At 47.0% G+C, this 14,462-nt stretch overlaps 1 protein-coding gene across 1 annotated transcript in view; it reads left to right on the top strand.

Moving 5' to 3' along the window:
• The window catches only part of LOC115087992 (dedicator of cytokinesis protein 2-like), a 1,829,205-nt gene extending 1,819,157 nt beyond the window's left edge, over positions 1 to 10,048 (top strand). Inside the window, exons 49-52 of the mRNA XM_029595813.1 lie at positions 5,096 to 5,261; positions 8,322 to 8,436; positions 8,720 to 8,865; positions 9,582 to 10,048. Of these exons, the coding sequence (XP_029451673.1) occupies positions 5,096 to 5,261; positions 8,322 to 8,436; positions 8,720 to 8,865; positions 9,582 to 9,668 (514 nt within the window). The 3' untranslated portion in view covers positions 9,669 to 10,048. The remainder of the gene's footprint in view (positions 1 to 5,095; positions 5,262 to 8,321; positions 8,437 to 8,719; positions 8,866 to 9,581) is intronic.
• The last annotated feature ends 4,414 nt before the right edge of the window (positions 10,049 to 14,462 follow it).

Raw genomic sequence — 14,462 nt, forward strand, 5'->3', positions numbered from 1 at the left:
CAGCGAAGCAGATAGCTGGGTTTTGCTTCCCTCCCTCCCTCCCTTGAAGTTAATGCGATGTACTTGTATTTGAGTTTGTTGATGGAATGTCGCAGTAGGCGGAAACCCGAGCCATATTTGGTATTGTATTATTTGGAATTGTGAAGGACACGTTGGGGGGGGGGGGGGGGTAATGCTCGTGCAGTTTGGGGCTGCTGCACGGGAAGGCCTAAAGAGCAAGGGGCTGGAGCCCCCCCCCCTTCACTTACCCCACCACGTCGCTGGCGACGTGGCGGGGTAAGTGAAGGGGGGGGGGGGCTCCAAGCTGCTTACCATTGGGCCGCGGTGGTAAGCGAAGAATGGCATGCGGCAGAAGAGGTAGCGGTGGGGGAGTTATTTTGGAATTATGTTAAATTGCGGCTCGGGTTAGGTTTAATAAACTGCGGCCTTATTTGTTTATACCATACAGTTGTATTGTCTATTTTGTACAAAGAGGGGGAGCGAAGCTGAGGGCAGGCCGGGACGACCGGTCTCGAGTACCTGTGTTAATAATCTGTTACTCTGACCGCTGAGGTCAGGGCCCTTATTGGTAACTTTTTGGTTCCAATTCCCTTCCACCCCCACCATCGATGCAGACAGCAGTGCTGGAGCTGCATCTAAGTGAAGTATCTAGCTAATTGGTTTGGGGTAGTAACCACCGTAATAAGCAAGCTACTCCCGTTTGTTTACCCTGCATGTGCAATTCAGCCATTGTTGGTTGTCTGAATAAAAATCCTCTTTACTTAAAAGAGTCTCTCTCTCTCTTTCTCTCTCTCTCTTAGTGTAAATTGGTGCACATTGCATGATCAGCCTTGCAAAATTCAGGAATATAAAGGTCTGCGTACCTCAGCAGTTCTAAATCAGAACTTACAGCAATATATAGTCTTGTTCTAGAAACTGCCTTCTCCTTGTTCCCAAGGTCTACCTACTCTCTTATTCCCCTCCTTAGGGAAACATTCTGGGAACAGAATTCCCTATGCCTGAGGTGAACCATGCTAAATCCTGGTTTACACTCCTTTACATACTCTCCCCTTCAGCTTGACTTTCCTAGGTCAAGTGCTTGTTCCTACCCGGAGAAGTGAATCCTATCTCCCTTTCCCATCCTGAATTGGAACTGTCTATTTCTTTTCCCAATGGAAGGAAGGGGCAGGGTGGAGATCCCTAAGCCAGAGAGTAACTTTCTATCATGGGTACATATCCCCATCCAAACTCAAGGGAACCAGTTTCGAGTGGAGCTTGGATACCTTTTCCAGGATTACCCTCCCCCTTCTCTTTCTGGGGAGTCAGTTTAGGGTTCCTGGAGTGCCCTCGGTTCCTCCTGTGTTTTGGCATCCTTCATATATTGTTCATTCTGATCCATTTCAGTATGCAAAGTAGATACAGTGATGTCCCTGGCATGCATCTTTCCAGTTAACCACTCAACTCTTCCCCTTGTATTTAAGAGAATAATAGCCTGTATAAGGATCAACGTCTCATACAGGTTACAAAGGGTATCCAAGTTCCAGTCCTCTCATCACATTTTTATAGAGCTGTCTGACACCCTCAAGGGTCAACTCTTCCTTTTCCACAAGAATAAATTCTGGACTTACCCAAGGGAAGATGTCTATCAAGGACTCTTCTTCATAGTTGGTTAACCCTGCATATTAAGGTGGGTCTGCAGAATCTCAAAATCCAGGAAATCGCATCCCAGGACAACCGGATATGAGGGCCGCTGGAGTGTTCCTACATCAAGGCTGGCCTCTTCAGCTGATAACCCCGGTGAGACCCATGTGGCAAGGCGCTGCCGTTGATCTCCACAAGTACATGCCTTAATTACTGGCGGTTCATAATTGGTGTAGACTCGCTTAACTGGCACCCTCTGAATGAGGGTTTTTCCACTCCCAGAATTAACGAAAGCCTGTGCAGGGATCCCATCTAGCTCAAGTGGGACCACAAGAGCAGCAAGGCCAGTGTGAGGAGTATTCATAAACTACAACCGTGGGGGTGTCGTCAGGTTTGGCAGTCCCTGGACCTTACCCTCCCTTCCTGGATAATGTTAGCCACACATATTCAGCAGGAGACATGTCCTACTGACTAATTGGATAAAGTTAACCGGATAACTTTCTCCAGATAACTTTGCCACTGCCTGGTGTTCTAAAAATAGACTTGTGTGTTTTTAGTAATAAAATCATTACATTTTTTACAATTTAGCTCTACAGCCTTTTATTATGGGTTTCTAATGGCTCTGCCTAATTTAAAACCATTATTTTTTTAATTGATTGGCAACAGGAAATTAGAGGGCTTCATTAATCATAGAGGCATTAGCACCCTTATAACTGAAACCAGTGGCAAGGCTGCTTTGACAATGCTTAATGACGCTGCACATGTGCAACAAGTCAAAGCAAAACAAAACACAGAAATTAGAGGGAATGCGTTAAAAAAAAAATCTTCTGTTCCAAAATATGCTGTATCTGGTGTTTCTGATTATAGGGCTGGCTAAAACACCCCAAGAGGACAAACTGGCATTGCTCAAACTGGATTTCCAGGCGAGAAGCTTCCAGTAAAAGGTCCGAAGTACAACTATGAGGATTTCCCTCCTTCTCCCCACCTCGCCACCCACATATCGTTAAGGAAAATAATCATTTTAATTCACAGTCAGTAGGCAGTCACCCCCTCCTCACAGAAAAAAAGCATTATAATAGGCAAACATCGAAATGCACCCATTGCTTTGTCTTTAAGATTTGCATCAACGAAAATTACATTTTATCTGTGCAAATGCAAAATGCCAGAAAGTGCCTGTGTGCCTAACCCTTCTCTTCCAATGGTGGCCAGTTGACCACACGTTGAGGCACCATTTGCTGGAATGAATTAGGCACATGGGCAGGTGCCACTTTTATTGGCTTGGTACAAATGAGATGCTTCCCTTGGTACGGATCACAAGATGGAAACACTGTGTGTGTGTGTGTGTGTGTGTGTGTGTGTGTGTGTGTGTGTGTGTGTGGAGAGCTTTTACCTTTTATTCAGATACATTTTTGCAAGGGGGGGTATCTGTATAAAGATTGCATATTAATATGCAGATTTATTTATTTATTTAAGGTTTTTATATACCGGCATTCATGATAAAATCACATCATGCTGGTTTACATTAAAACAGTGGTGCATAGAAAGAAAAAAACAAACTGGAACTGGAACAGATGATTTCCTAATTATTTGACTTTTTGGGATATTTATATTTCTTTGCAGTCTTTACTGTGTGGACATCCAGTTTTAGCTATGCAAGTTTATCCCTCTGTTTTGGTTTGGTACCTGGGCAGGGAGTTTGTTTTTCCAGATGTTATTGCCTGATCTTCCCGTGCCTGAATGTAATCTGCTTTGAAGTGCCTGAAGAGAAGAATATCAATAAAATAAATAAATAATCCCTTGGTATAGGGTTTTGGGGCGGGGGGTGTTTTACTTCTTATACAACATTTTATAACAGCGATAACACACTGACATGTTTGTGGGTTGTACAATTAATATTCTTTTGAGAGGTAAAGATACTCTTCTGTGCTCTCTTCCTATTCCTCATGGTATGCAGGGATCACTGGCAGAGAAACCTTATTATGGGGAATTGGCTTCCAAAAGCTCTTTTTTTTTTTTTTTTACCAAGACAATGTAAAACAGAAATCTGTTGTAAGCATAATGGCTTATTAAAAGAGCTTCTATCATAGAACAACACTACCCAAGGCCTAGATTTATCAAAATGCTGTAAATATAGTGGAAATAGCACCCACGTTAAAAAAAGGGGCGTGGTTTGACTAATTACCCTGCTCCCACAACACATAGGTAATTTCCGCAAGGTGCGATAAAGTTATCGCGCCTGCACTATTTTTTGCTTTTCGCGCTGATTAATATACCATAAGGGATGTTACAGCGAAAAGGTTTTTATTGCACATGCTGGAGAGAGAGAGAGTGTGCGAGCGAGCTCCTCTGTAGAGAAATCAGTGTCGCTCTCTATTTATACTATTGTAAGAGGGGGCACTTTTAACTCTGTTCAGGTGGGGGGGGGGTAGGTTTGAGGGGGTGGTTTTACATACACAGTAGGAGGTACGAACAGCAAAGTTGACAGCACTGAAGATATTCTGCTGTTTGAATCGATGAGAGGTACAAGAGGAGTTGGTTTGTACAATGCATTCTCTACCTTGAGGAATGATCTAATGCTTCACAGTTAAGAATCAGTGCAAACAAAATATAGAATCATGCATTTGGGGTGCAGAAATCAAAGGGAACCGTATATGATGTAGAAGCATTGCAAAACTGAATTTTTGGGGTCCTCCAAGCTTAACGTGGGTGATCACTGTGGCCAAATGCTCTCCTGCCCTGCCGGCATCCCTTACCCCATCCTGAGAGGATCTTCATGGCAGAGGTTACGAAGCCTTTTTAATTTCTAGCAACACTCTGTATCTTGTCTCTTTGCTGTCTCCCTGGCTTGTCTCTGCTGCTTCTCACTCTCCAGTGGTTACAGCAACTACTTTCTACAAATGTGAATCTTTCGGGTTGCTGAAAAGCAATTATCTCAAGGTATCTCTCCTGGCCCCTGCACTTCAGCTTCTCAGCACCCATCATATCAGAGATATAGCCAAAGGTGGGCCTCAGGGACATGTGCCCCCCCCCCCCGCTCAGGCCTCACCCCTAGCAGGAGGTTCATGTCCCATCTGAGGGGCAGGAGTTCGAGGCTCTGGAGACACTGGAATCACTGCCAGTCCATGATTTCCTGGGCCTTTAAGGAGGATAACTTGAAGGGGAAACACCACTGCTCTTGAGCTAGACATGCAAAAGTTGGAGGCCATCAAATTCTTTGTTTACTTTTGGCAGATAATTATTTCTCCTCCCTCCTCTCAGCTCCCCTCAAAGTTCAGGAATGCCTGGGCTGCGTAGAAGTACAGTAAATCTAATATGACTAATAAGGGAAGACAAAGAGAGAATGGAGGGATGAGAAAAAAGGCCTGGGAAAATAGCATGAAAAAGGAAGGAGAGACAGAGGGGAGAAATAAAGGGAAAGGGATTTTCTTCATCCCATCAACTGAACAAATAACTATTTGCTGCTTTGTTTATGTAGCATGACTGAGCTTCAACTGCCAAAGAAATCGCTGTCGCGCTCCCAGGAGCGGATCCTGGAGGCTGAGGAGAAGAAGGGCGAGAGGAAAGAGAATCGGGGCAGCATGCTCTTTGGGTACCGCAAGCAGGAGCCCCGCCCCTCTGTTTCAGAGGCTCATGAACCAAAGGTAATGGATTTCCGGGAAGTGGTGGGTTTGCTGTTTTAATGCCAGGACCGTGCTACGGTGTAGAAGTCTATTGAGGGCCCCTTCTTTCACTCTGACTTGCCTGCAGCATGAGGCTGATGTGGTGACCCTGCTGGGGTAGAAGTCAGGCGCCCAGGACACTGGGCCTTATTTGGAAAGGACTCTGTGCCCATGCAAGAAATCTCTATTGAACAAAGACCCACTGCCTGCTGAAGTGGAAAGTAATGGACTGGAACTACACGTCTCTGCGGCCCAGATATAATAAAGGGTTTATCCCAAGTTGTGTCTGTGGAGAAAATGTTTAGTGCATGAAGGGACCCTCCCATTTGACTTCCCCTTATGGTGTGGAGTGGATGCCCAGGAAAAGAGTGAAATATTTGTCTGACATTCATGTTGAGCATTAATTCCAGGCCTGGACAGTCCTGAATGTGCGCACCTAGTAAGAGAGACAGAGTAGGACAGCCATTTTTTAAGGCATCGCTATGCTAACAAAGGCTTCTGTTTATAATCATGGCATGTCTACAGTGGGGTAGATTTTTAAAAAAGCGCGCGCGGCCTACATGGCACGAGCATGTTATAAAACCTGGGGTCAGCGCGCGCAAGGGGGTGCACAATTATGCACCTTGTGCGCGCTGAGCCGCGCTGCCTTCCCACGTTCCCTTTCCCCTAACCTGACCTTCCCACCCCTTCCCATAACCTTCCCCCCCAGCCCTACTCTAACCTCCCCAAAATGTTTATCTTTTGTTTACCTTTTGCACACGCTGCAGCCTGCCAGCACGTGATCCTCCGACAGAGCGGCAATAGCCGCTCTGTCAGAGGCCTCTGGCCCCACCCACACCCCACCACTTTTTGCAAGCCCCGGGACTTACACGCGTCCCGGGGCTTTACGCTCGTTGTCGGGCCTTTTTAAAATAGGCCCGACGCGCATAAGACAGTGTGTTTTCAAAGACATAGTGACACAGCCAAAATCTGTAGACAGAGCAGAAGGTGCACCAAGCACAGCACTGAGACATCACATTTCTCCAATTGCAAGCAGGATGTGTTAGTCCTGCATGGGTGACGTCAGCTGACAGAACCCGCGCCGGAGCTTTAACTCCAGCTCTAACCTTTTTTGAATTCTTTACTGAGCATGTGCAGGATTTCACACAGCAGTGAGCACGTAGCGGGCTCCTCAGTTCCATGTTTTCCACGGAGTCAACGGCCGTCTTTTGTCAGCTGCACAGAGAAATCAAAAAATGTACTTATTTCTGCTTATATTTTTTTGTAAATTCATGGATTTTTAAACATGGATGCCTCTTTCTTTTTGATTCCCCTTTATCTGTGCCTGGTCAGGTTTTTCATTAAGTTTGCTGAAGTGACCGCCACCAAAAATCTGACTCCTGTAAGCTGATGTCTAGAAAGTCGTACTTTTGGTGGCGGTCACTTCAGCAAACAGGAGTTCTAGGCCCTAGTGCCTTATCCTCTCTGCACAAAGTTTCTCCACAGTAGGGTGGTTCTGCACTTGCAAACTTAAGTTCCTGCCTAACACAGTGTCAAACTTCCACATAAATCACCATCGCCCTCCCAGTATTCTTCCCTAGGCTTCCTGTCCAGGTGGCTGAACAAGCCTTGCAAAGCTTGGGCTGCAAAAGAGCCTGGACTGGACCGAAGCCCTTGGAAAACCCACCCAGCTTTTTATTTGTTTTGATCCCAGTAGGCTTGGAACTGTCATGGCCACACGCACACCGTTTAATTAGGTAGCAGACTGCATCTCTTTCTGTTATGCCAAGGCAGGTCTGAGCCTGGAGGGGCAATGCCAAGGCTCATTCTGAGAGAGCTGTGGTGGCATCGGTGCCACACCTGAGGTCAGCCTCCGTGGAAGAGATCTGCAAAGCTGCAGTGTATAGTTCTGTCCACACATTGGCATCTCTTTACTGTTTGGATAGGGGATTCCTGATGTGACAGCAGGCTTAGTCTGCTTTACATGGCTTATTTGGGTTTTGGAATCCAGCTCCACAACTCTAGGGCCCATTCCTTTGATTTGTAGGTTGCCTTAAAAAAGAAAATCACAAAATGGCCTGTTGCCAACAAAAGCAATGTTTGCCCCATTGCAATTATTTTCCCCTTTCCCTTTCAGGGCATTCTGTAACTAGGGATTCCTGTGCGTGCCAACTGGCATATCCTGCTTGTCCTTGGAAAAAGCTGCATCGCTTGCCTGTCATGCTTGTTGCCTGAGGACAGCAAGATACATAATCCTCACAATCCCACCTTCCTCCTCTAGGAGGCTGGCTCAATAATTCTGCAACTTGTTACTGAAGCGAGAGGGGCCCTGCATTCGCTCACTGACACGGGAAGTACCATACGTGCTCAGCAGAGCACTCAAAAAACATTAGAGCTTGGGTAAAAGCTGTGACCCCGGCTTTCTTGGCTGACATCACCCATTCCAGATAAGCAATTCTGCTTAACCTACATTCTGAAAGGAAATGCATAGGGGCAGGGCCGGTGCTTGCTTCTGTGCTGCCCTGTGCATAGAAGTCCCTGCCGCCCCCCTCCTTACCTCTTGCCATGAAGCAGATAGCAATGTTGGTAGCTGCATCAAGAGTTACAGGCTTATTGGTTAAAGGTAAACACTGCAGCATCAGCATGTTACCCCCCGTGCTTATTTGTTTTCTCAGACTGTAAAATTCAATGCCCTTGTTGGTTGCTGTCTGAATCTAATTCCCCTTTTCCTCTTTTCCCACTGCTGTTAAAGCAGAGAGCAATAATGGAGTTGTATCAACAGTATGAAGGCTTATTGGTTAACCGCCACACCAGCAAGTTACCCCCATGCACTCTTTTCTTCATTTCCATCCTCTGGCCTTTAGGGATCCACAGTGTTTATCCCATGCCCCCTTTGAAATCTATCACTGTTTTTTTGTCTTCACCACCTCCTCCGGAAGGGCATTCCAGGCATCCACCACCCTCTCCGTGAAGAAATATTTCCTGATGTAATGTTGGGTGGAGACTCTGTCTTGTGTCCCCCGGGACTCTGATGGGCTTCTGTGTGTGTTTTTGTCCATGCAGGATGGGAACAAGAGGCTGTCTCGGAACATGAGTGATGCCAGCTTGTGCTCTGCAGAGGCAGGAAAACAGGATGTGCCACCTAAGGAATCAAACACACCCTCGCCCACCGTCACAGGTATGGGTGTGCAAACGTTCTCAAGAGAAACTCACTTATAGTTAAATATAGTAGAAAGCAAGGTAGAAATACAGAAGTCATAGTGTTAATTCAACATTGAACAATACTTAGATCCACAGAATAGGCTGACAGTGTTAGCTGCTCCGCTGCCTGCAATAGACGTGCACAGTCTTCTGATAGTGATGCTGCAACTGCGGCTTTACACACATTCACAAGCCTTGTTCTGACATTAGCGGCCTCCCTTTGCTCCTGAAATAATTAATCTTTTCTTTTTGGTGTGAAGGTTCGGGTTTCAATGGATTTCAAGGCCGAATAAAAAGTGCAAACAAACCTCCACCATTGCCCCGGAAGATCAGTGCCTCCGTGTATGAGAGCTTTATGGAGCACACAGATGTGGTAGAGCCAGGAAAAGGCAACCCCTCCGGGAAGGTAGGATGCCAGGGGCCAGGTTTCTCTCCCACTCACTCACAGGGCCTTAGTGAAGCCCAGGGAATACACACAAATGCCCCCTGGAGAATTTATACGTAGCTGACCTCGGCGCACAATTGCAAACATACACCAGAAAGCAGAATTATAAATCAGGGACCTCTCTTATTGTTATAATGATGTTGGTCAGGAAAGCCTGATGGCACAGGAGCTAGCGTCCTGGAATCCCAGCTTCAGCTCCTAGCTCTGACTGCCCATGGCTGGAAATGTTGCTGGAATTAGCCTGCTTGGGGTGAGGGCTGAGCACACACTGCTCTTATTGCACCACCTAGAGGCAATGTCGAAGAACAGCATTACAAGCTGTTCATATAGCTGTAACCTGCCCTCTGCAACCAGAAAATGTGTCGATATTCAGACTGTGACTGGGTGGGAAAGAGAAAAATCCTGTTGTCCATGAATGATGGCTCTCTGACAAGAGCAGAGTGAGGATGAGTAAGGGGGGAAGAGCCCAATACAATCTCTAAAGCTCTTCAGCTCGATGACCCAGGTGGGTGCATTCAAAATGCCAAATAAAGACTGCAGCATAGAAGACCCCCCCCCCCCCCTACCACTTAGGAAATGGACACAGCTCCTGTGATCCAAGCCTATGTCATGACAGACCTGTGGCTCTCTTGCCTGTTCATGGTCATAACCGCCGTGGTTTCTGCTCTTTGTTTTAGTCATCTCCTACCACCCTGGATTCAAACAAAGCATTGAAGTCTCCACCCCCACCTCCTCCGAAATTGAAGCGCCTGTCCCATCTGTGACACTATAAGACGACAAAACTTCCGTCCCAGTGAGCACCACAGAACAAGATATGACAGCCGTCGTTACAGAATGAATACGGCTGCTTTTGCTACTTCTTGGCACGTGTCGTTGTGCTAATAATTTTGTACAGTTTCTGCTGTGTGATGATGACAAGATACCATTTAATGCCATCCCCGTCCATAGTGGTGCTTTTCCTGATCCAGCCGTCATTCAGTATTATATGTAATTTACCTGTCCAGAAGACGGACCCTTTTGTTTTCCTTTGGTGAGGGAAGAGGGATTGGAAATTAATTTTTCTTGTGGCATCCATTTAGGAGACTTTTACTGTTCTGTTCCTTTCCTTTTGTCATCCTTGCTTAGTAAATTTAAAGATGCTCAAGAGTTGTATTTACTTTTCACACAGGAAAAAAATCCACACGATTTGATATGTAAGTTGTGCTGCCTGCTTGAGACTATTGTGTGAGGTGCAGAGACAATGCAGGTATCTGCCTATGGCACCAAATTCTAGAGGCGCTTATCTGGTCCTGCCACTAGCGCTGACTGAGATTTTCAGATGGTACCAGAACAGCAATCGGAAAATAAATCGGCCTGGGACCTGTGAGTCAGTGCAAGGTCACAGGCCCTGGAGTGGCTTTGCCCCTCACACGAGTTTCCTTAGTAACAGGAAACCCTTGGAGTAGAAGGGGACAGGGGCCACTGTAGGCCCTGCAAGCGGAGGTAAGCTCATAGGCACCATACTCATTTTTCTTCCTTGCCACTGTCTGAAGACCTTTGCAATCCTGGACCAGCATCAGCCACAAGAGAGATGTGGCTGATGCTGGTCTACACATAAAGTTTGTGTATTGATCCCCAGAAACAGGCTATGGGGAAGGGGGCGGGTGCAGGGATGTGTAGAAGGGAGAGAACCTGGGGCAAGGGTAGCCCCCGCTCCAATTTCCAGGGACCTTCCCCCCCTGACAATATTTGTAAACTTAGTGCTTATAGGCACCAAAGTGTTAAACCAGGCCCTGGCCATGGAGGTGTAGGCAGGTGTAACTTGCGCGCGCCGGCCAGCTGCCGGCGCGTCATCCCCCAGCACAGCCGCTGTGCCAGAGGCCTCGGTCCCGCCCCTGGACCGGTGCTCCGCCCCCTTCCCACCCCTTTTTCAAAGCCCCAGAACAAACGCGCGTCCCGGGGCTTGCGAGCGTCACTGAGCCTATGCAAAATAGGCTCGGCACGCGGAGCAGGTTTTCGGGGTTACATGCGTAAGTTACACGCATAACCCTTTGAAAATCTGCCCCATAATGAACACAGACTATATGTTTAAGTCTATGCATATTATTTTCCATGAAAAAAGTTCCTGCAGAAAAAGCAGGAGCAAATGTCCATGAGTTCTTTATATCTGCAACAGGTTTTAAATAAAATATGTGTACACATTCTCTTTAAAATATGGTGCAAAGTCTGCCAGGTAAAAAGTAGGGATGTGAATCGGGCTTCTGACGATTGAAAATATCGTACGATATTTTCAAAATCATCAGAAATCGGGGGCTCCCCGAAACTGATAGGAAAACCCCACTAAATTGTTTGTGGGGATTCTCTTATCGTTTTGGGGGAGGGCGGGAAAAATGGCACACAAAAATAACCCCTAAACCCACCCCGACCCTTTAAAACTAATCCCTTAGCTTCCCCCACCCTCCCGACCCCCAAAAAAACATTTTACAGGTACCTGGTGGTCCAGTGGGGGTCCCAGGAGCAATCTCCCGCTCCCGGGCCGTCGGCTGCCACTAATCAAAATGGCGCCGATGGCCCTTAGCCCTTACCATGTGACAGGGTATCCTTGCCTTTGGCCGGCCCCTGTCACATGGAGGGAGCACTGGATGGTCGGTGCCATCATTAAAAATGGCACGGGCCATCCAGTGCTCCTACCATGTGACAGGGGCTGGCCAATGGCACGGATACCCTGTCACATGGTAAGGGCAAAGGGCAAAGGGCCATCGGCGCCATTTTGATTAGTGGCAGCCGACGGCCCGCGAGCAGGAAATTGCTCCTGGGACCCCCACGGACCACCAGGTACCTGTAAAAGGTTTTGGGGGGTGGGGGAAGCTAAGGGATGAATTTTAAAAGGTCGGGGTGGGTTTTTTGTTTATCGGCTCGGGTGCAGCCGATAAAAAAAAAACCCGATCGGGCCGGACGAAAAAAAAATCACGATGTGAATCGGAACCAATTCCGGTTCAGATTCACATCTCTAGTAAAAAGTACCACCTATGGACTTGATCCCAATGTAGACAGTTTGAAATATTTACCCTTTGAACTCTGATCATGTTACTAGCTTGTGACCTGTTAGCTGGTTCTATGGTTCATTTTAACTCTGCCCAGTGAGAGATAGAGGGCAAATCTGTATTGGTCATTAGTGAGAGGGACACTCCCTGTTTCTGAGTTATGAAGACTTCCAGCATTAGCCTTGATGGAAGGGATGCTATCTTAAATGAGAAGGAAAGTCTTGTCCTTTCACTTGTGCGGATGCACAGCTTGACCTCATTTGGGGAATGCTTTCTGTTAGCAAGAGGAACAGGCATGGTATAGTAATTATCAGAGTGCTGCATTATGAGTCAAGAAAAACTGTGGCATAAGAAATGAAGATTTGTCTCTGCCAAAAAACTCCAAGTGACCTTGAGCAAAGTAATTTAACTCCTTGAGCTTCTGAGAACCAGGAGATGAAAAAGCATGTGTCTTAATCTAGTTTTCCCAATCAATAATAATAATAATAATAATAATAATAATAATAAATACCTAACAATTTCCTTTTGTTCAGGTTTAGACTTATGAGGCAGGGCAAGGCTGACCTTAGGAGTTGGAAGGCCCAGGATGAATCAGCTGCAGCGGGGTTCTGGAAAGCTGGCTGAGAGCGTACCTGGGAACTTTTGATTTAGAGTCAACCTGAGATTTTTATCGCTTAGCGGAGGGGGACAGGCATGAAGGGGCAGGTTGGGTAAAATGCACAGAAGCTTTCTTCTCTTCATACACACACACACTATAACACATTTACATGTTCACTCTCTCATGCTCTCTTACACACATAGATTCACATTCTCTCACAGTCACATGTGAGCACTTACTTCCTCCCAGCTACACACACACATGCCCCATCAATACACTCCCTCCCTCCACACTGGCCCGCAGTCTCTCCCCACCCCAAACCTACCAGAAACAGCAACATCCCCCTTAGAGCCCTAGAGTCAACGGGACTCCTCCTTGCAGCAGTGCCATCTTCTGCTTTTGGCCTAGACCTATAGGACTCCCCCCTTCTTCCTGCCAGCATGGGCCAATTAAAGGCCTCCTCCCTTCTTCCTGCCACAGGTGGCAGGAGAAAAGGAGGAAGTATCTGATTGGCCTGTGGAGGCAGATGAAGGGAAGGAGGCATCCAATCGTACCTCAGGGCAGGAAAATGGGAAGAGGCATCCAGTTGGCCCACGTGAGCCAATTTGATGCCTTCCAGCCTGCATAGGCTGCTTCACTAGCAGCAGCAGCTGCGGGACATCTGGAGATTTCAGTTGTTGGCCTGGAGACCTGGAAATTACATTACAATTCTGGAGTCTCCTAGTCAAATCTGGCGAGTTCCCAGGTGCGCTGACAGGAAATTACAGGGCTGGGGACGGGGCTCCCATGGTGGTGGGGAACCTCCAAGGACAGCCCTGATGCAGGGAATAGTTTGCAAGGTACCAAGGCAATGATGTCAGGAAGGGCGGATCTGCAACAAAACTGCAGCCCTGCTGTGAGCAGTGTGTGAATCAGAATCCCGCTATGGGAGGGTTTTGCCTTTTTGTTTATGAAAACTGAAATTTCAGCATTTTAAGGGGATAACCTGGCCTGTACCAGGGCGATAAACCACTGGAGTGACTTCTTTACTTTGAAAGGTTGGGAGAAGAGGAAGCTCTGCGCAGTGGCGTAGCAAGGGTCTCCGGTGCCTGGGAGCCAATACATTTGTGTTGCCTACAAGCGCCCCTCCCCTTCCCACCACCACCATCCTCCTTGTCCTTGTATAAATGCTTAAGGTTGCAGAAACAGCAGACATTCTAAATAACACCCTCTTCTCGCCTTTTATTTGCGTGCGGCTGAAAAAACAAATAGAAAAAGAGGCCCCCAAGACACCCCCCCCCACACACACACACACAGCCTGTCCGCCCTCGCTATGCCACTGGGTCTGCAGAATAGAAGCCCACATTTCAAGTCATTTAGTGGTCATACGTTCATTAGTAAACTTTTAGGGCCAGATGTAAGTTTTAGGAAAAATCAGTGCACAGGAAGCACAAAGTGTTTTACGCATTAGTGCGGCTGCGCACGCATGTTGTAAAATCGGGTGTACATTTGTTCGCGCCGGGTAGCGCGCACAAATGTACCCTGCGTGTGCAGGTTATAAAATCTGCCCTTGTGTTCTAGCCTTGGGAATGTCTCCCCTCAATGTGGCCAAAAATCCATGTGCTGTGGATCCACACACACATTTTTAGCTGCAAATGCATGTGCTTTGAACCGCACTGAAAGACTTCAGTTTTAAGTCTGCATATTTATGAGCATGTATTGCTATTTACTAGGGATGTGTATTTGTTTTTAACGAATGTACTGAATGGGACGAATGAGGCCATTTTAGTTTCATTCCAAATGGAATGAACAACATTTTTCTCACAAAAATACTCAAAGTTTAGGGTAATTTTGTTTTCATTTACCAAAAAAAGAGCCTCTACACCCTCCTTCCAGCTGACAAAGAAAAGCCCTATGCCTGGGCCCAGCAAGGGGGCCCCCAGGCCCCTCTGATCCCG

Source organism: Rhinatrema bivittatum, chromosome 1, assembly GCF_901001135.1.
Source record: "Rhinatrema bivittatum chromosome 1, aRhiBiv1.1, whole genome shotgun sequence".
In the NCBI taxonomy this organism is placed as follows: domain Eukaryota; kingdom Metazoa; phylum Chordata; class Amphibia; order Gymnophiona; family Rhinatrematidae; genus Rhinatrema; species Rhinatrema bivittatum.